Source organism: Dermacentor silvarum, chromosome 9 (genome assembly GCF_013339745.2).
Source record: "Dermacentor silvarum isolate Dsil-2018 chromosome 9, BIME_Dsil_1.4, whole genome shotgun sequence".
In the NCBI taxonomy this organism is placed as follows: domain Eukaryota; kingdom Metazoa; phylum Arthropoda; class Arachnida; order Ixodida; family Ixodidae; genus Dermacentor; species Dermacentor silvarum.
The window spans coordinates 143177004-143198957 of NC_051162.1; the positions used below are offsets into that span (position 1 = coordinate 143177004).

General features: G+C 47.3%; 1 protein-coding gene across 4 annotated transcripts in view; it reads left to right on the forward strand.

The window, feature by feature from the left end:
- The window catches only part of LOC119464463 (venom metalloproteinase antarease-like TtrivMP_A), a 79766-nt gene extending 58014 nt beyond the window's left edge, over nt 1–21752 (forward strand). For all 4 annotated transcript variants that reach the window (XM_049656642.1, XM_049656643.1, XM_049656644.1 and 1 more), the window contains 7 exons: nt 9803–9927; nt 10138–10187; nt 15255–15363; nt 17922–18053; nt 18189–18339; nt 19980–20093; nt 21554–21752. In XM_049656642.1, the coding sequence (XP_049512599.1) occupies nt 9803–9927; nt 10138–10187; nt 15255–15363; nt 17922–18053; nt 18189–18339; nt 19980–20093; nt 21554–21601 (729 nt within the window). In that variant the 3' untranslated portion in view covers nt 21602–21752. The remainder of the gene's footprint in view (nt 1–9802; nt 9928–10137; nt 10188–15254; nt 15364–17921; nt 18054–18188; nt 18340–19979; nt 20094–21553) is intronic.
- The last annotated feature ends 202 nt before the right edge of the window (nt 21753–21954 follow it).

Genomic DNA, 21954 nt, shown 5'->3' on the forward strand with positions numbered 1-21954 from the left:
CACAAACACCATCCTTTGTCATCGCTCCCTGCCATACAGCCAGGTTGCAGCTTTTCAAGGATTCTATTGCGTCATCAGAATATTGTACCGTCAAGATTTTCTCCCGACTGTATTCCGATAACACCCCCATGGGTTCTGCCTAAACCGTTTGTTGCTCTGCAGATTCCCGGCATTACAAAAAAGACGTCCATTGCATCCATTGGCCTTAAGCAGCTTACTCTGTGTCACCTTTATGCAAAGTACGGTAATACCATACACGTGTTTACGGATGCCTCCGTCACACCATATGCCTCCACTGCAGCCTTCGTCATTCCTCATATGATCGTCGCACGGCAGTTTAAACTAGACCATAGGACAACATCAACTGCCGCAGAACTTGCTGCTATCCGGGAGGCACTTCGCTTTCTCTCCAAGGAGCCTCCTCGCGCATGGACGATATTCTGTGATTCCAAACCAGCTCTTCAAACCATTGACTTTGTTCTCAGGCGGGGCCCGTATTATTCAAATGCTATAGAAATCGCAGAGCTTCTCGACCTTGCAAATAGAAATCGCCATATTATCACCTTTCAATGGATACCTTCGCACTGTGTTGTGATAGGGAACGAGCAGGCAGACGCTGAAGCGAAAGCTGCTTCAAATAATGCGACTGAAGTACGCATTCCATTCTCACGGACAGACACAAATGCCCTACTTCGTTGCGTAATACGCAATTGTACGTTGCAGCACTGGACCCAACCAGATCATCAACACAAGCGAGTGCATAAATGGGGCCCAGAAATGACATACCGCATTCCTCACAAGCTCAAAAGAAGCCAATCAAGCATCGTGCACCGGATACGCCTTGGTGTCGCATTCACGAATCGTTACAGACATATGATTGGTTGCAGTGGCATTAGCCCCAATTGTGAATACTGCCAGGTACCAGAAACACTTGACCATATATTTTGCGTTTGTCCCGCGTACGCGCAAGAACGACAGAAACTGGTCTCTTCAATTGCAGAAGTCCATAAGAGGCCCCTATCAGACGAGTTTCTTTTAGGTCCTTGGCCCAATGAAAACAGCGCAGCCATGATAACCAGTGCCGCTTTAGTCTTTCTACAAGCCACTGGGCTAGACGCACGGCTTTAGAGATGCCACAACGTTGTAAAATTGTACATACACACCTCCTCCTCTTATCATTATCATCCATCAGCCCTTTTCCTCCCCGTCCCTTCTCCCCAGTGTAGAGTAGCAGGCCAGAGCAAGTTACAGCTCAGGCCGACCTCTCTGCCTTTCTGTAAATAAATTTCTCTCTCTCTCTAAACTTGGACATGCAGCAGCACCGGCAACACGCAGAACTGTTGCCGACGCCGTCGGCGTTTTGTCCGCGTTCGCTCAAAATGCGTGCGGCGTTGGTGACTGTTGCCGGAGCCTCTGATATAAATAGGCACTTGGTGCCGCAGCTAAACGTCGCCTCCCTTCCCTCCCCCTCCCCCCCTCCCCCACAGCCTCTTGCGCGTCGGAAGAAGGCGCGTTTGCTCTAAATATATGGTGATTGTAAAGGAGGAAAGAGACGCCTACTTCTGCAGCCCTTAAGGGAGCACGGCGCAGAACGCGCGTTTGTTCTCCGCCGTGCGTTCATTCCCCGTAAAAGCGCGCGCCCCTGGGCCTCCCCTCTGGCAAGGAGGAAGATCTCCTCTTCCCCGGCCGACACCACCTTTCTGCACTTCGAGGCGTCGTGGAGTTCCTTGACTCGTCAGGGCTCTCCGCACGCCTCTAAGGACATTTCTACAAGCGGGAAGGCCTCACGGCCTCCCACCCCACCCCGGGCCTGACCGGCTTGGCACAACACCCCTGCAGACTCTGCAGCACACCAAGGCCTTCCATCTCGGCCTGATACGTGCCGCCTATGCCTGCCGGTTTTGCTTCGCCCAGCCATGGCGACTCCACTCTATCCCTTCTTTCGCTCCCACTTACCCCTCCCCGTTGGCGCTGAGCCGTGCTCCCTCAAGGGCTGCAGAAGATAGCGCCAACCTTTCCCTTTCCCTCAAGAACCACTTATCATCATCGCGCTCTTTCACTCGCACATACAGCGTTCGGCGCGCGGCGCCGATTTCATCCCCATTGACGTCATACGGAGCCTCACGGCGACGGCGACGGCGACGGCGACGCCGACGGCAGAAATCTGCTTTTGAGTGTCCATATAATTGCTATCGCAATAAAAATAGCGCAAAACTGAGCAGCTTGTACCAACCATTTAAAAGCCGAACCAAGGCCGTCATAACGGAATCTGGCGCGCGCTGCGCTATGACAACAACGCATGTAATATAGCATGAAAGCATACGTATCTACGTTTCTAAAGTGTAGCACTTTCAAATAACGCACTGTTGTTCAAGGTTGTGCATAGCGAACAATTTGCAACGGTCAAAGGTGGCCACATAGCGGAAAGTTACCGCACTCAATTCTCAGGCGTTCTAGCGCCGATACTGCCTGAAATTATTCAGACCGACAACAAAACATGTTCAGATAGTTTAGGTGTTGTTGTTCACCCAGTTGTGTTTTCATAAGGAAATTCTGTATTTTATTGGGTTTTCATTTTACTGTCGCAAGATCGAAATAGTGTAAACTTTCATGTTTGGTACAAAATACTCGCTCTTCGTACATGATGTGATCCACAGTAAGCTATTGTCATTTTCTTCATTTCAAACAGGCCTGTATACATTGACGAGCCTTTAGAGAATAGACATTGTTGGAAGTGAGCACTGTTTATCCTAAACACAGTGGCGCTAAACACAGTGACCACTGTGTTTAGCGCCAGTGTCGTGTTCCTTTTTGTGGCCTTGTCTACCTAGCGCTGTTATTTTACTAAACATGAATTCCCACAAAACTCGCGCAAGTTTCTCTTCTAGTGTTTATCCTCGTTTATCGCGCCAGTCCGCATTTACCGCTACGCTTCTACACAAAATACTGACTACCAACTTGCGAGTTTGAAAAGCGCGTTTGTTGCAAACGCCAATGGTGCAGTGAACGCCAATGCCAGAGCATATTTCTGCGCGCAAATATTGTTACGTAGCAAGACGCAGACGAGAAGCTATATACAAGTATATGTACAAGCAAATACGCCGCGCTTGGTCAAGTGGCAACAGCCCATGCTAGCCTCTAATCGTCGTCGTCGTCTTCCCACTACTGGCCTCTTCATCGTCGTAAATACTGGTCCGTAGAACTACCCCCCGGCGACGAAAGCGCCATCCAGGAGCCACTAAAGGCCGGGCTCGGAAGCAAAGTATAAGGCCTTGAGCCTATTGACATGCATGGCATCACTGGATGCCAGAGTAGAGGGTGAGGTCGAATTGACAGGACAGGAGCAATTTCGTACGTCACTGGCGTCACCTGGCGCAGCACGCAGTAGGGCCCCGCGTATCGCTTATGGAGCGTCCCGGAAAGTCCGACGAGAAGAGAGAGCGACCACATTAGCAAGAACGCACCAGGCGAAAAATGTACGTCACGGTGGCGGGCGTTGTACAGACGCTGCTAAGTGGTTTGCGAGGCCGTCAGTCGAGTGCAGGCAATCTGGCATGCATGTTCGGCGAGGGCGATGACGTCGCTCGCATAGTCTCTTGCAGAGGATGCAGTAGGATAAAGTGCAGTATCGAGGGGCAAGGTCGGCTTGCGACTGTAGAGTAGATAAAATGGAGACAATGCGGCGGCGTCGTGCCGGCAACAATTATACACAGATGTGACGTAAGGAAGGGCAATATCCCAGTCGTGGTAGTCCTTGGAAACGTACATGGACAGCATATTTGTGAAGGTACGGTTTAACCGCTCCGTCAGTCCATTGGTTTGTAGATCGTATGAGGTGGTCAGCTTGTGTTGAGTGGAGCAGGAACGCAAAATGCCGGCGATAACTTCCAACAGGAAGTTACGACTCCGGTCCGTAAGCAGCTGTGTAGGGGCGTCATGAAGCAAAATAATGTCATGCAAGAGAAAGTATGCTACGTCAGGGGCGCGACTGGTCGGGAGAGTCCGCGTGAAGGCGTATCCGGTAGCGTAATCACGGGCAACGGCTACCCATTTGTTCCCTGAGGATGACGTGGGAAAGGGGCCGAGCAAGTGTAATCCAACACGAAAGAACGGTTCCACAGGGAGGGTGATCGGCTGGAGATGGCCGCCAGGTAGCACCTGAGGCGTGTTCCGATGTTGGCAGGAATCACAGGCAGCAACATCGCGTCGGACGGAGCGAGCGATATCGGGCCAATAGAAGCGGCGGTGGACGCGGCCGTGTGTGCTAATTACCCCAAGGTGTCCTTTAGTGGGAGCGTCATGAAGCTCAAAGAGCACTGTCCGTCGTAGATGTTTGGGGACGACAAGAAGATCAGATCCTCCAGGGAGGAAGTTCCTTCGGTGCAGAATGCCACCCTGGAGGACGCATCGCGAACGAGGTATGGGTAAGTGTAGAGTGCAGACGCTCGATAGCGAGACAGGCAATTAGCGTCCTTCTGGAGACGACCAGATTTGTAGATAGCAGAATACGAATATTCCTGGAGGCGTGACGCCCAGTGACCAAGTCTTCCTGTATAGGATCTTTCAGTGAGGACAACCAGCAAAGCGCGTGATGGTTTTTGATGATTGAAAAGGGTCGGCGGCCATATAAGTATGGACGGAACATCGCAACCACCTAAACTAGGCCCAGGTACTCACGCTCAGTGATGAAATAGTTGCCCTCAGATGGTGAGAGCAGCCTGCTGGCGTAAGCGATAACACGGTCGTTGCGGCGCTGGCGTTGTTAGTACTGCGCCGATTGCGTGGCCGCTGGCATCAGTACGGACTTCGGTAGGCGCAAAAGGATGGAATTGTGCCAGAACGGCCGGCTTTGTAAGCAGGTTGATTAGATGCCAGAACGCAGAGGCCTAGTTATCGCTCCACATGAAGTCTTACTTCAAAAGTTATGTTAGTGTATGCTATGGCAGCGAATTTTTTCACGAAGCGGCCGAAGTACGCGCGAAAGCCAATGAATATGCGCACATCATTGACACACTTCGGAACAGGGAATTGCGTAACAGCATGGATTTTGCCTGGTCCGGTTGCACGCCGTTCGCATCAACGAAGTGTCCAAGTAATCTGGCGACGGCCAAACTGGCACTTCGATGCGTTGAGTTGCAGACGGGCTCGACGAAAAACGTCCAGGACTGCTGAGAGCAGCCCGAGCTGTGTAGCGAATGTCGGGGAGCACAGTATATAACGTCGTTCAAGTAGCAAAGGCACGTTGACAATTTGAAAACGTGAAGAAGGGAGTCCATCATGCGTCCAAATGTGGCAGGAGCATTACATATACCGAATGGCATCACTTTGAATTCATAAAGATGGGCGGGTGTTACAAAGGCAGTCTTCTCGTGGTCTAGATCGTCCACGGCAATTTTCCAGTACCCGGAGCGAAGATTAATAGATGAGAAATAGCGAGCACCGTGGAGGCAGTCAAGACGTCATCAATGCGAGGTAGGGGATACAGGTCCATTTTTGTAAACCTGTGAAGGTGTCGATAATCTACGCAAAATCGTCATCAGCCATCTTTCTTGTTCACCAGTAAACCAAGTGACGTCCCTGGAGTACACGACGGTTCAATAATGTTCTTGGCAAGAATTTTGGGAACTACTGCGTGAATAACTTTACCCTCAGCCAGCGACATTCGATACTTGCGGCGATTAATAGGAGGGGCATCACCGGTATTTATGCGATGTTTAACAGCTGTAGCGTGTGCCAAAGAACGATCTTTAAAGTAAAAAAAATATCCTTGTATGAAAACAGAACGCGGTAGAGCCCATAAGCGTGCTCGGATGGCATGTCGGGCTCAATCATTTTCTGTAAGTCGGCGATAGTACGAGTTGCCGACTGCGATGGTAGAGGAGGATCGGTTGAATGGTCGTCTACTGCAATAGATGCTAAGGAGTGATCCTCAAATGATCAAAGCTGGGCCAGAGACATCCGGTGTGGCAGCACTTGTGTCGTCAAGCGAAAATTGAGCACTAGCAGGCAGACGTAATTCGCCGTAATAAATAAAATTCTATGAGGTACTGTCATGCCATGGGTAAGGAGGATACCTGGCAGTGGAGCCGCGATGTAGTGACCGTCGAGCACTGATGGGGATGACACAAAGTCAACGTAAGTCAGTGCCGAAGGTGGCAAGCGAATGAAGTCTACGGAATTGAAGCGGCTGGGTATTGGTGCAGCGCGATCCAGAACAGGTAGGTCAAGGCGAAGAGTACTGGCGGAACAGTATATGACAGCAGAATGCGCGTAGAGGTAGTTCAGGCCGAGGATGACGTCGTCGGGACAGTGGGCGATGACTGAAGAGAAAGATAGTGGAGCGATGGCCGAAGGAGACGCAGGCGACACACGCACCAATTATCGGAGCTGTTCCGCCGTCGGCGACAGCAGGCGTCGTGGCGGGTGTTTTCATTTTCTTCGGCTGGTTACGAAGGCCAACGATCATTACAGATAAATGCGCCCCAGTGTGTATAAGAGCAGATACAGGAACACCGTCGACTTGCGCATCAAGAAGGTTCATATCAGTGGACAGCGTCAGTAGAGGATTTGGTGGCGTAGGGAGCAGTACAGCGTCACCTCGAGGGGCTGCATCGTCTAGTTTTCCTGCTGGGAGCGCCAGTAGAGAGTCGGCCAATATGAGCGACGTGGCTAGGGCGAGCGAGATTGGCGGTGTTGGGGCGATGAATAGGGGCGGTTAGGTGCAGCAGATTCAGTGGCGGCATTATCGGACCGTGGGATATAGAGACGAGAAGGGCCACTTGGGCGAGAGTACCCAGTATAAGTGTTCCAGGTCACTGAACAGTGGCGAGAAATGTGCTCAATTTGACGGCAGTGACAGCAAATGGGCTTGTCGTCAACAGTGCGCCATTACGATTGGTTGCGGACACGTGGTGGGTAATCGATTCTTCGACTCCGCCTTATTGGCGGAGTCGAAGAATCCGGGCGGGCATTAGGGCGATTGGCCGAGCCGATGGTGTGCAGACCCATGTTAGCGAACTCTTGGATGACAACTGCCTGGATCAGAAAAACCTTGACTGAAGGTGAGTAGGAGGAGCTAGGTTTGAATGCAGCCGGATAGGCGGCTTCACTCTCTCACCGGACGATCCTGGTAACATCGCCGGTGTCGCTGGGAGGAGGAGCGACGGTACAGGAAGATGTCGCACAGGTGTTTGGTAGACGGTCAAACTGTTGGTCGATATATACGTCGGCTTTGTGCGAGTTCCAGGCGGAAGCACTCTTTGATGACTGCGTCCACCGTCGCCACGTTGTTGTAGACGTGCAAGTTGAAGGCGTCATCGGCAATACCTTTGAGAATGCGGAAAACCTTATCAGGCTCAGTCATGTGTGCGCCAACCTTGCGGCATAGAGCGAAGACGTCTTGAATATACGTGACGTAGGGCTCTGTTTACGTCGGCACACGGCAGGATAACACCTTCGTGGCAAGTTGGTGACCGTAAAGGTTGCCGAACAAGTCTCGGGGCGTTTGCTTAAGTGTATCCCCACGGGTGAGCTCATCTTAGTATGTCCGAAACCAAACTCGAGGGGTGCCACCGAGGTAAAAGACGACGTTGGAGAGGATGATAGTATGGTCCCATCGGATATTGGCGTTGACGCGTTCGTACAGGCTGATACAGTGCTCCACGTCTTCCCCATCTTTTCCCGAGAATACTGCAGGATCACGGGTAGCGGAGAGCGCGATGTAGGTCGCCAAAGTGGCAGCAGGTGTCGGACCTGATTGAGTCGAGCCTATGAAGGAAGGCTCGACGTACTGCCAACTGCGAAGATCCGTGACAAGGTACAGGGAACGTCTACCTCCACCAGATATGTTACGTAGGAAGCCGCAGACGGGAACCTATATACAAGTATATTTACAAGCAAATACGCCCCGCTTGGCTAAGAAGCAACAGCCCGCGCTACCCTCTAATCATCGTCGTCGTCTCCACACTGCTGGCCTCTTCATCATCGTAAATACTGGTCTACATCAATATGGTATCTTGCGAAAGAATAGCCGCCCATGTTACTGCTTTTCTGGGCGTTTTCTGCGTGCACCGAGTCTGCTAAAACATTCCTACTGGTGCTTCACTTCTGTCTAGCTTGTTGTTCAGCCATTTCAGTGCCACTAATGTAACGGCATGTTTCCGCCGTTTCGGTCCCACCATGTTACTGATGTCCCCGTATGCGTTCTTCCCTTCCAAGTGAGCGCTGTACTAAGAGTGCATTTGGCATTACCGTGTAATATTTTCCTTCGTAATAACCGAATATAAATTGTTATGATTGTTCTATAATGTCTGAAAAAGAACCCTGATACTGGGTTTGCATTCCCTTCAAAAAAAGCCTGACACTAAAAGAATTAATGAAAGGGAGCGTTTCGAAACTTGTCAGTCGTATGCATCGTCGCTGTTTTCTCAGAAGAAGAGGCAGATATCTTGGCGCATAACGCTAGTGCTGTTCGTAAACGCATATTCCAGTCAGCTGCAGTGACAGGCATAATATTAGCAAAGTTGCGCCAGTCAATGATAGCCATTACATAGGCATGAGAAGTTTGTGATTTTGGCCACATCTCTCTTTCGCCAGCTCTGTTGATTTCTCATTCAATTATCATTGCATTCATTTGGAATATAAACTAGCATATTTCCTCCACTTTTCTTTTCTCTTTGCATGATCTATACATCGTAGGAGAAGGTTACTCAAATATGTTTGCCTATGCGCGGGAAGCTGATAACATTTATTTTTCCCCTTGAGCGCAGAGAAGACGCCCTTATAGTTTGAATCCCGAGATAAGTATGTTTAAGCTATCGGTGCAGAAAAAAAAGCAGGAAGGAAATAGAACCGACATTCGTAGAGGCATCGGTAGCAATACAATACAAAGAAGTACGTTTTCTACAGAGGAGGAATATATAGGGTAAAAAAGGCAAAGTACTATATTACAACAGTTGTGGTAAAAAATCATTACCTTAAGCAGGCTAGGTGACTCTTTGTTGTCCCACCGTTAAAGGCGATGATGTAGGATAAAAAGAATCATGGCATGGCCTGGCAAGAACATTATTTTCGTCCAGAGAAACTAGGGCCCGGGGGCAAAAACCCACAGGCTAATTCGGTGGCTCCGCCCACGTAGGCACCGGTAGGCCAAAGGCTTTCCCGATGTCGTGAGCTCTCCGGGCGGCCAGGAGTTGATCTTGGAGGACATCGCTGGATAGGCGTCGACTCCAGTCCGCCTCACTGTTGAGGTCCGAAGCATTTCGGTTGGGGCACGCATGACATGTCCTAAAAACGTGTGATGGTGTATAATGATACTGCCATTAACCCGTATCAGCAGTTCACTTTTATACGGCGTTGATAAATGTTGAACAGAAGATCGGTGTATTTCGCACCGAAATTTGGGATTTCTTGATTGAATCTTTCGCTGAGGAGCAGGATTTGCGTTGAAGGAGTATGGATTAGTAGCAGTTACAATTTAATTGAACATTTCGGACATGTCTTCTGAACATATTAGCCGAAAAATTATTGTGAGATTTTTAGATGCCTAAAATGGGAACTCACATGTTGTTTCCTGCTTTTAGTAACCAGCATTTTCTGACCTATAGAGCATTCCGCTACAGACAACTAATATTTAGTATGGTCGCACTCAAGAACGTCACCTGGTAGACTTGTATAAAAGGGGTAAGAATATAAGTGTGCCTCACAAGGCAGCTGTGATTTAGTTTTACGACAGCTATTTTAAATGTAAACATTGGGGCTACTATTTATTAAATCCCGTCAATAACAGTGTTCTTTTTTGCAGGAAGACGGTTTCGCTAAAATTATAGACGATGCTATTATTGGGGCAGAAACATTGGAAGGCTTGATAGAATATTACAAAGAAGGAAGAATCTCTGGTGCACCTGATTTAGTGCATCTCATAACTGGGTGAGCTAGCACTGACGCTTATTGATTAAGTGCTCATAACAAAAATGAACGTAGCGTAACTGAGTTGCAAATGTGCTGGTACAATCTGACCGAGTGTCGTAGATTGAGCACGACACTTGCAAAATATAAAGCCTTATTTACCTTGCTTTAGCTGTGAGCTTACAGTATCACATGACTTAATAAACGAAGAAATGTTCTATTTCCTTGCAGCCGAGACATGGCCCGCTATGAAAATGGCACTCTGGATAGGAGCTACAACGGTTAGTTTACTTGTTTTTACAGTTACACGTACTGCTGTGTTGCCAATGAACATATCTCTAGTTGGAAATAATTATTTCACAAATGAAAATGGTCAAAATGTCATCGTGAGCCAGGACACGATTGAAGAATTTTCATGGGAAGGGATGGGAAGAAGTTTCAAGACAAACCTAAGAGTGCCTCAGACGCATATCAATCACAATAATATGGCGTTTAGAGTTAGTAATTGCTCAACCAGTGCTATGTAAACAAAGAAAGTTGCAGTTTCGCCTGAAAGATGAAGCGTCAATTTCGATAGCAAATTAGTGAACAGCTATTCGTAGTAAGGATTGAAGCTTTATCGGCCGCTTAAACTTGTAAACATAGGCATACTAACTAATGAACAAGCATAGTCCCACACGTGCAGAAGCAAATATCAACACATCTCACTCGACGGCGTAAACTCGCTGTGAAAAGGCTGGACTGAGGAAGTGTGGCTGCAGCAGCGAGCGAATTGACCTTCATGCTGTGCCTTGCATCAAGGCAAACTAAGCCGCGAAAGCACAGCGCGGTAAAATGCGAAGGGGTAGCAAGTGGAGCCTTCTCAAGAACCTCTTGGCCGACAGCAACAAACCGACCAAGAGTAATGCCCGACTAACGATCGAAAGGCTCGTCCATCTTCAAACGAAAGAAGGCATGAGCCCGCGGGACTTTTCTGACGCCCTGGCAGACATCTACCTGCCAGTAGAGCGCAAATCTGTCCCATGGGACAACCTGACACGCGAGTACAAGGGGACACCTAAACTCTCGCTGGACCGTCCTTTAGATGTGTCGGAGATTCTGCACGCCCTTCACGACCTAAACGGACGCTCGGCCCCCGGCCCAGACGGACTAACAAACAAACTACTCAGAAATCTAGATGACAAAGCCATACAAATCATTACGAGGAAAATTAACGAGGTATAGGCTGAAGGCCGGTGCCGGACGAATGGCGAACTGCCAATGTAGTCCTCATCCCCAAACTCGGAAAACCACTCCATGCAGAGAATCTGAGGCCCATCTCCCTTACCTCGTGCCTCGGGAAGGTCGAGGAACATGCCATACACAATAGAATTGGAGAGCACATTGAAGAAAACGGTCTATTCTGCCCCAATCTCATAGGCGTCAGAAAATCACTATCCACACAAGGCGCCATGCTACTCATCAGGAGCGCCGTCATAGAAAACAAATCCACAGATGTAAAAGACATCCTGGCGCTCGACCTAACCAAGGTCTTTGACACGGTCAGGAACGAACACATCTGTGATGTGTGGTGTGCGACGGTGATATGTGTGGTGTGCGACAAGGTGCGGTACATTCACGGTACATTCAAACAAGAAGCAGACGACAAGGAGAGCACGCGCAGCTCTACCGCACCGCGCCGAAAACGACGACGCCGAAGACCGTCCGGCGCGTGAATACGCGGTACAAGAAAAACACCAAAAGAAAGCGAATCCAATCACAAAGGAACACGGAGCCTCGAGCAGCCAACGAGAAATCAACCAATCGACCAGAGCAGCAGAAAAAGGAGCCGCGCTGGCAGTAGGAGAGGAGTTCCAGAAGCGGCACCAGGACAAGGTCGGCCACCGGATCGGGAGTGGAAGACGGCCGTCGGGTTCCGGACCCGAGCCACCAGGACTTCACCCGGCCGGGGCCTCCTGCCAACCCATTCCTGGGCGCCGCTACTCTATCCGTTCGAGAACTGCTGCCCGAGGCCGGCAAGCGTCTGCGCCCGTGGGCAGAACGTGAGCTGTCGGGCTACGGGCCCGAGCTCCACGACCAGCTGCCCGGCCAGAACGCCGCCGCCGTCAACCCCTGCTGCCAAGCCGCCTGCCTTCCCGGGCATCGGACCCTGCCCGATAGTCAACTGCTGCTGCCCGAGGCCGGTGAGCGTCTGCGTCCGTGGGCAGAACGCGAGCTGTCGGGCTACGAGCCCGAGTGCCACGATCAGCTGCCCGACCAGAACGCCACCACCGTCGGCCCGCGCTGCCGAGCCGCCTGTCTTCTCCCTCCGAGCCAGAGCTCCCACGTTCTCGTAGCCGGTCCGATACAGCGACCTTTTGGTGAGACCAACAACGCTTCTCTCGTCGTCTACGCTTCGCCGCGTCGAGGCTGTAGTGCATACGCACACCCGCAGCCTGCCCGAACTTGCCTCATATCATTAGCGTTCCAGCTACGTGTTTTCATGTTATCGTTGTGTGTTTGGTTTATGGTTTTCTTTTCCTTTTAGTTTTATTAAAAGTTTGTGTGTTTTTCAACAAACGGCTTTGTCCTCGATTGGGTTCTGGGAGGCTTCGCCTCAGAGAACCGCCAGAAAATATTAGACAAAAGAACCTGCTCATCACAACATCCTCAACGAAATGTCCACTTTAAATCTCGGAGTAAATTTCCAAAATTTTGTAAGATCGTTTTTAGTAATCGAACGGCCACCATAAACGTCGGACAAATCAGATGCAGAAAGCACATGCTAGGTAACATCGACACCCCGCAAGGGTCAATGCTTTCGCCGCTTATTTTCAACACCGCAATGTACGATCTCACAATCAAACTCTTGAAAGTCCCGGGGGTAGGGCACGCGATTTACGCGGACGACATTACCATTTCGTCCACGAGCGGCCCACTAGGCACTCTGGAGCAGAACCTACAGCAAGGGCTAAACACCACGGAAGCTTTCCTTGCAAACACGGGACTGAAGCGATCCCCCAGCAAATCAGAGCTCCTCCTATGAAAACAAGGCCCCAGGCATAGACAACCCCTTAGCTCCCTCCCTGTTCAAGTATACACACCAGGCACGGAGGAAACGTCTCCAGGTGTAACACAATTAAGGTCCTGGGCATGGTCATTAGGGCTTGCAACAATGACAACGCGGAGGCACTAAAACGCATCACAAAGGGCACCCTCAACTTCACCAGGGTCATATCACGGGTCGGCAGCACAAGGGAGGGACTGAGCGAGGACACCCTCATGAATGAATTCCGCCCCCTTCCTCAATTGGAAGAAGACGGAGCTGAACAAATGCGACACACTAATCAGAACAGGATTGATAAAGGTCCTGAGCCTCCCTAGAAACACTAGCACGGAACGACTCCTCAATTGGGGCTACACAACACGGCAACCGAACTCTTTGAAGCACAGCGAAATGCCCAAATTAGTCAGCTCTCACTCACAAGGGCGGATATCGAGATATTACTAGAAGCAGACATACAGCCCCTCTTCATGCCACCACAGAAGTCGCAACTATGCACAAATTCCAAGAGGTCAATAACCGTTGATCCACTCACAAGAAACATAAACCCGACCCACAACGGAGGGCGGAGAAAAGCGAGAACGAAGGCAATCCTTGAAAACAGCAAACGTAACGAAACGCAACTCCTCTTCGTTGACGCGGCCAGATTTTGGAATCGAGGCGCCTACGCTGTCTCTGTGGTGGACGCCCATGGCTCACTCGTCAGCGCAGCTGCGGCAGGTACCAACTTCACTCACGAAGCAGAAGAAATGGCCATCGCGGTGGCCCTTCGAAGCTGCAAACGAGCCTCCGTCATTTACTATGACTCAAGAACAGGCATTAGAACCTTCTCGGCGGCCCTCGTCTCTAGGAAATCAGCTACGGTTGTCAGCAAAATCTTCTTACAAGAAACGGGAGGAGACAACCTCACGTCCCCACACATCGCATGGGTCCCGACTCACATGGGCAACATTTCCGGATCTCCTGACTGTAATCCGAAGCAGCGGGCACCCCAACTGGCGCGAGAACTCGCAATCCGCGTCTGCGGTCCGCCTCCTCGCTTTAACCCAGCCTGGAGGGATCTAGAAAACAAAGCCCCGCTAGTATCATACCACGAAATCACTTCAAATCATAGGTTAGCACGAAGAATTTTTCCTCCCCCTCACTAAAACCTCAAAAAAGCACAGGCCGTCACTTACAGACAGTTGCAGACTAGGACATAAATTGCACCAACAACACTCAGCAGGATCAATCCTGATCTTCCTACTGAATGCCCACACTGCGGCCACGAATACAACTTCGAACACATGCTCTGGCTGTGCCCTGCCAACGCGGGCACGGACTTTCTTGACCTGTCCTCCTGGGACTCAGCGCTCAGAAGCACAGAGCTCATCGCTCAGTGCAAGGCAGTCCAGAGGGCCCTGGCCGTCGCCGAAGGACTCTGTCTACCGGCCCCGACCTGGGTGGCGCCGCCGGATTCATTGGCGGGGCCTCCGGCCCCGCTTTAATACTTTCTCCTCAGGACCTAAATAAAGTTTCTACTCACTCATTCAAGATCCAGCGGCCCGGGCGGGCTTGCGCAGCCGCCCTTGTCGCTCGGAGTAGACCACGCCCCCCCTGTCCCTACCCTTCCCCCGGACCGTTGCGCGCGAGGAAAGACTGTGCGCTTCCTTCCCGCTTGCCTCCCTTGCGTGCGCGAGATTTAGCCGCGATCACCGGCTCACCCCCCCCCCCCCCTCGCATGCTTTCACTCGCACACAGAGCATGCGGTAGTTTCTCGAAGATTTGATAAGGTTATGTTGCCAAACTATTGAACATTTATTTTGCAATAATACGAGCGGTACAGCACGTGTAAATATGTAGGGCCGGAACGCAGGTCCTTTTTTCTTCTCATCGATTATGCATAATATGTGTAGCTGCAAGAAAATATAAATAAATGAAGCCATGCCAGCGTTAACCGATCATTGCGATTTCACTGGCCGGTTTCTGAGCCCCAGGCTCTCTTCATGTCCGCCCTATAATACTCACCGGCGTGACTGCTCCACTGTAAAATTTGACTAGGTGGCAGAAAAGTGCGCTTGAAGACAGACCAAACGTGCATTCAGGAAAGTGACATAGTCGAATAAAATGCCAATTGTTTGAATTTTGAAAATAATTACAAAAAAACAAAGTGATATTTTTTTTTTCAGAGTAAATCACGCTAGTCCTGTGATGTGCTTTGTTTGCCATGGTCATATATTAATTTTAGGCATGAATTTTCGTGTTACGCAGCATGAAGATATAAAGGATATAAATACTTAAGCCTAGTTCTCAATTAAATTTTCAGGAATCTCAAATACTGGCGCTGTCTGCACTAAGTATGCAGTTGGCTTAAGCGAAGATGCTGCAACGTCATTCCTGGGAGTACATGTCATGGCTCATGAACTTGCTCATGTGTAAGTAAATCTGCCCGAATCAAAAGTAGCAAACACTTCCTGCTGTAGACTGACTTGTCTGCATATCTGCATCCGATACTTACATTGCAGCATTAAAGGAAGCTTAAGGTAACTTCTTGTCGAATACCTTACCCCAACTTCTGAAGCCTAATGCTCGAAAGTTTTTGGTGTATCATTAACCCCTGTCTTGGTAACTTCATTGCCTTGGTAGACACAGCTGGCAACCCCATTCCACCTAACCAATGTGCTACTATTCTAAATGACACCTTCTCGGGAACTTTCTCGGCAGTTCAAATTACTAATCTTCCAGACATTTTTCATTATATTTACCCATTCATGCCTTCCAATATTGTTGACATGGCTGGAATTACGAAACTCATCAATAACTTAGAGCACCATTCCTCCCCTGGCTATGTTTCAATTAATTGCAAATTTCTGAAAAATACCTTGTGTCTACAGTTCAATCATACTAACAAAAATATTTCAGCAATCACTTGACACATCAACTCTTCCAACCCAATGGGAAATTGGGAAGGTGATTCCAATCTTCAAATCGGGCAATAAAAGTTCACTGTGTAATTATCGGCCCATTTCCATTACTAGCGCGTGCGGCAAACTACTGGAACGGATTATATACTCCAGCCTTGTCACCTTTCTTCAATCTAACTCCTTTTTCTCACGAGCTGAACATGGCTTCCGGAAATCGTTTTCGTGTGAAACGCAGCTCATATCATTTACTCATAAACTACACCGCATTCTTGATCGTTGTTCGTTAGCTGACTGTATTTTCTTTTGTTTTTCTAAAGCGTTCGACAAGTTCTTCTTTTTAATGTACTTAGCCAACTAATTATTGATTGTAGTCTTTTTATGTGGATCCAAGATTTCCTTTCAGATTGTTACTAATTTGCTGTAGCCAATGAACTTTCCTCTAACCAATGTCCCGTTCAATCTGGAGTCCCACAAGGATCCGTATTAGGCCCCCTTCTTTTTCTGATTTTCATTAACGACCTTCCGTCTTTATTTTCTTCTAATATTTATCTTTTCGCAGACGAATGCGTAATTTTCCGTGAAATAGTTACTGATTACGATGCTAACATTCTTCAGTCAGACCGAAATTCTATATCTAACTGGTGCAATACTTGACTAATGGAATTAAATATTAACAAGTACGAAGTGATGCGCATCTCTCGTGCATCTAGTAGTCCTTTTCCATATTACCTAAACAACTCTCCCTTAGCCGCGGTTTCATCCTATAAAAATTTAGGCGTTCATAACACATCTAATCTAAGTTGGTGTTTGCAAATTGAGAAGATAAATAACTAAGCTAATCGCATGGTAGGTTACTTACGCCGTAACTTTTCAGCAGCCCCTTCACCTTTAAACCTTTTGTGACATAAAATACTCATTCGATCTAAATTAGAATAGGAAACGGCAGTCTGGGATCCAAGCACTAATAATTTGGTTGCGTCACTAGAAATGGTGCAAAATCGCTCTACTCGCTTCATCTGTCCCTGTTATAACCGCACTGCCAGTATAACTTCTATGAAATCTGATATCTCTCTTCCATCTCTAGCATCCCGCCGAAAAAAAAATTTCGCTTGCACTTTTTTCATCGGCTTTACTATCACCCGACCCTCCGTGACGAATTCATTCTTTAGCCACATTTTATTGCGATAGCAATTATATGGACACTCAAAAGCAGATTTCTGCCGTCGGCGTCGCCGTCGCCGTGAGGTTCCGTATGACGTCAATGGAGATGAAATTGTCGCCGCGCGCCGAACGCTGTATGTGCGAGTGAAAGGGTGCGAGGGACGCGCGCTTTCACGGGGAGTGAACGCACGGCGGAGAACAAACGCGCGTTCTGCGCTGTGCTCCCTTAAGGGCTGCAGAAGTAGGCGTCTCTTTCCTCCTCTACAATCACCATATATGTCGAGCAAACGTGCCTTCTTCCGACGCGCGAAAGGACGTGGGGGAGGGGGAGGGAAGGGAGGCGACGTTTAGCTGCGGCACCAAGTGCCTATTTATATGAGAGGCTCCGGCAACAGTCACCAACGCCGCACGCATTTTGAGCGAACGCAGGCAAAACGCCGACGGCGTCGACAACAGTTCTGCGTGTTGCCGGTGCTGCTGCATGTCCAAGTTTATACAGCTGATAAAGCTGCTATCATTACTCCGTATAGCTCTCTTCAAATTTGCTATCGCAATTGATGCTTCGCCTTTCAGGTGAAACTGCGACAACTTTTATATCTGACCGCGTTGACCATCGCTTCAAGGTTGGTATCGAGTCATGTTATGCTAAAACCTTTTTTTACTCTTTCCTACCTCGAATTTCACAAGATTGGAATCGCCTTCCTTCCAACATTGTTTTCATTAATGATAATACGCGATTTAAATCTGCCTTAGCTAACATTGTATAATTAAGAGTTACCATGCCTTGCCACGCTTTGTCATCTTATTGTGCACCATGTTTATTCGCTACCCACTCTCCTCTGTAATGCTTCGGCTCTGAGGGTAAATAAATATATGAATAAATAAATAAATTTCCTTCCACTTTGTAGGTTGGGGGCGCTACACGATGATTTTCCGAAGTGCCCGTGGTCAGAAGGATATCTGATGAGTTACGTGGATGGAGGAATTAAGAGATATCGGCTTTCTCTGTGTTCTGAAGAGGCGATACGTAATACTGTGAAGTAAGATGTGTTATTCCATTTCTTGTTCAATATCACCAATGCCTTTGCTGATGAAATTCTTTGAACGCCAACCCTCTATTGACTCATGTTTTGCTCTGGTTGAAAGTGTTCAAAGAGGGATTCTCTTTCTTGCAGGAAACTTCCATGGCAGTGTATAATGGTGCTCGCGCGCACGAACTATATGTCCCGCCACAAGGCACTTCCAGGCCAAAAAGTCAGCGCAGAGCATTATTGCAGGGAATTTCTGAAGGAAGATGGGAAGCGAGAGAATGTCTACTCCGTAAAGGTGAGCGCGCCGTGGAGGTGCCAGCCAAAAAAAGAAAGACATTTTCTTAAAACATTGGCACGGGTCATAGCATAACAAAGCCGGACAATTTAGCGCAAAACGAAAGCTTGCGTGATTCGTCTATCGGCAACGTTGAAGAAGTGAAGATCTATTTACTGATGATGCCAGCAATTACCAATTGAGAACATTAAAGGATAAAACAAAAACAAGTTAGCAGTTTCGCTCGAAGAGCAAAACATTGACACCAATAGCAAGGGTTGCATCATTGTTGAACTTCTCGGACGGCGTTGTAACTCTATTCGAGTGCGACGTGATTGCAGCAGCACTCAAGGCAGAATCTGCTGACCAGAAGTAGTGCCATGGCAGCTATCTGAGACAGCTAGCGTCATGTGCGCCCCAGTGGTGTCGCACGCTTCGCGCCGTGACACATGATGGGCTGAGACGATGACAACGACGCAAGACTGTCGGCATTAGCCAGCGCCCACTGTAATGTCAGATCAGTAAAGAGGACTGGCGCCAGTGCCAGATAAATTCTATTACTTCGTCATTTTTAGCACAAATGTAGTTTTGAATGCATTAGGATAAATGCAGTGGCATTAGCAGCAACGCCAAAGCCACTGAGCAACCATGGCGGGTCCATCATGATTGAACTGTTCCAACATGCCCAAGCCACCACTGTATTAAGTTAAGGCATGTTCTAAGACCCGTAAATAGAGTACACGGCTCCTGCTGTGACAGCTTATCTGTCATCCCTGCCTCTGGACAAAGAGGCCATAAGTGATAATTCTTCATAGGTGCTCGTGTTACGATATACAGTTGATATGTTAATTTGTTGTTATCTTGTTTTCTTCTACTTTATGAGGCGGGATGCTTGACTAATTTATTCTGTTCGTAGCTGGAAAGATGTGCTAAACTATCTTTCGACCATGTCCTTGCTGCCTCCCCGCGTAGTCGGTTATCGGTTGCGTCATTCAGATATAAACCTTTTTAAGGACAATCATCCTATTTCACAGAAGTCACTATACACCAACAGCAACGTAGCGATAGCAGAGGTCTAGCACAATTTGGCCAGAACAGCCCATATGCCGCGTACCATTTTAATCCAACCACATGGAAAACTGCAAGCAGCATATAGCGCCATTTTGTCAGTCTAGATGTAACACCTAAACAGGTCCACATGTGCAACGAAACGCAATTGTCAGGCTGCCGAGTAAAACAATTCAGGAGTGAAATTTGTGAATTATTCATGTCATGACGCATGATAAAATGGTAAAGCTGAAGCATAGCATTAGTAAGATATGTATGCTTTGCAGAAACCATGGGGTTAGTATCAATTAGGCGATGTCTGGTCTTCCTTAGCGTCATTACGCTAGGGTTCCTTTGGATGTATATTTTCTTAATTTCATATCCCTCCTTAAAATGTTTCACAAACGGCGCTCAAAATGCATTTATTGAATCCTATAAGCCTCCCTTTACCACTACTGGGTGATAAAATATGCCACGCAAATGCATTTTACTAGCAGAGGATGGACACCCCTTGACTTTCAACAAAGCATGCTTTGCTATCAAACGAAACTGTGCATTTTGAAGAGGAGTCAGTAGGACAAAAATAATCACCAGAACTGTGCTTTTCTTTTCAGAGTGAACGTCTTACCAACAGGTGCAAAATGGATTGCTGCTATTCATCAAACCATAGAACCAAAATTTGCCTGGAAACTGACATACTAGATGGAATGGGGTGTGGTAACGGGAAGGTTTGTATCACGTATTTTAAAAAGTGCTGATTTCGAGTAGAAACATTATGATATAAAGTAGGTAGAAGTACCCGTAACAAAGGCGAATACTTACGATGATCGTTGGGTGATAGATGATAAAAATTTGGTAATAACTTCACGTTTTGGACACGCGCATTTTAGTTCTATGCTGAATAGCAGCACCCCTCAATGTTCATGTGAGCGTCGTATTAAAGACAGAGACTTACTTTTAAGCATAATTTGGCGAAACCATGCGCTTCATCCCAATCTCAAAATTCAAAAATTTTTCGTGTAGTAAAATTGACAGCATATATTAGAGTACTTCGAAGCATGCAAGTGGAGTGGAACTTTCACTTTTAGGTGAAAGGTACTTTATAGCAATAATCACGTAAATTAACAAGCATATGTTCGAAAAAAATTTAACCACAGTATAGCGGCCAGAAGCAATATCTGTTAAGGCTGTTTTCAGAAATGATTTTAAAAATGTGTTAATTTTAGCTACGAAATAGTGTAAGAAGGGTTGAAAAAAATTGGCATACATATATTATATCCACAAAAATATATCACCCGACCACAAAATAAAATTTGTGAGCAGACATATTTTATCTAATGCACAAGCCGTGCGCAGCTTTATAAGTTATGAGGTAACTATATCTCTTAAGCTCAGATTTATTCAAACAGAATGGAACTAAAAATTATTTTGAGCCACTGCAGCAATTTATATTATATTTCTTGCTTGAAGAGAGAATAATATTCTAGTCACTGTAAAGTGTATTCTTTTAAATGGCGTCATTATGTTTTTAGAAAGCCAATTGAAAATTAGGAAATTTGAGAAAACTCAAGTATTTAGTTCGCAACTTATAAGTTAGCAATGAACAAAGAAATAGTAATCATGAAAAAGTAACTTTTATTACTCATAAAGCGCAATGAAATTGATATAATATACGCCGCTCTGATATATAATAGTAATTTGTTAGTGGAACTTTCGCAAAACCATCATCAAACTGCGATAAAATCAGGTAAGCTCCAAATCCATATGTCTACTTGTGGGAGCATCCACTTCCGATGGATGATCTCACAGAAGCAGTTTGCCAAATCGCGATACCGGTTTTTGGTGTAGACAGTTTCTAAGCGTTGCGTTTAACTTTTTCCTATCTATGAATTTTCGACAAAAATTGTAAAAGCTTCGACATTTTTAATCAAAATTCCGACCCAAATAATGCTAGACTTCAGATTATATCTCAAAACCAATTTTCTGTCAAATTGGTCCATAGGTAGCCATAAGAACTTTGTGTTTCACATTCATTTCAATGGAAACATTGCAGGTCGCCATGAGATAAAGCTTCCTCCTAATGTTCCTTCAAAATCAATCATATAAATACATTTATAACTACATCAGGCTTGACATGACTGGCTATTCATTGATGTTACCGTAAGGATTCCTCATTTTTTTATTGCAGACATGCAGAAGAGGCATCTGCGGAAACCACACATATCCGCAGCTTTGATGGACATGCTCTTCGGCTCAGGTTTAAATCCCCCGAAAAGCCAACAACATCTATTTTGCCTTGTTTCCCTGAGTGCATGTTATGAATAGAAAGTTCAATTGATTGTCTGTGTAGTTCCGGTCGTATAAGCATCATTTATTGTATTAGGTATTAGTGATTCCGCTTTCCCTGTACCAGCTTTGATCTAGTGTTCTTACTAGTCGCATATTCAATGCTCCATGATGTTCCTCATCAAGCGTGGAAGTCCACACAACGAATACAAAGTGCTCGCACATACAGTTGCGAAGGAACGTTTCAGACAATTTCCAGGAGTATCTGGCATACAATGCAAAATTCATGATGGCACAAACAAT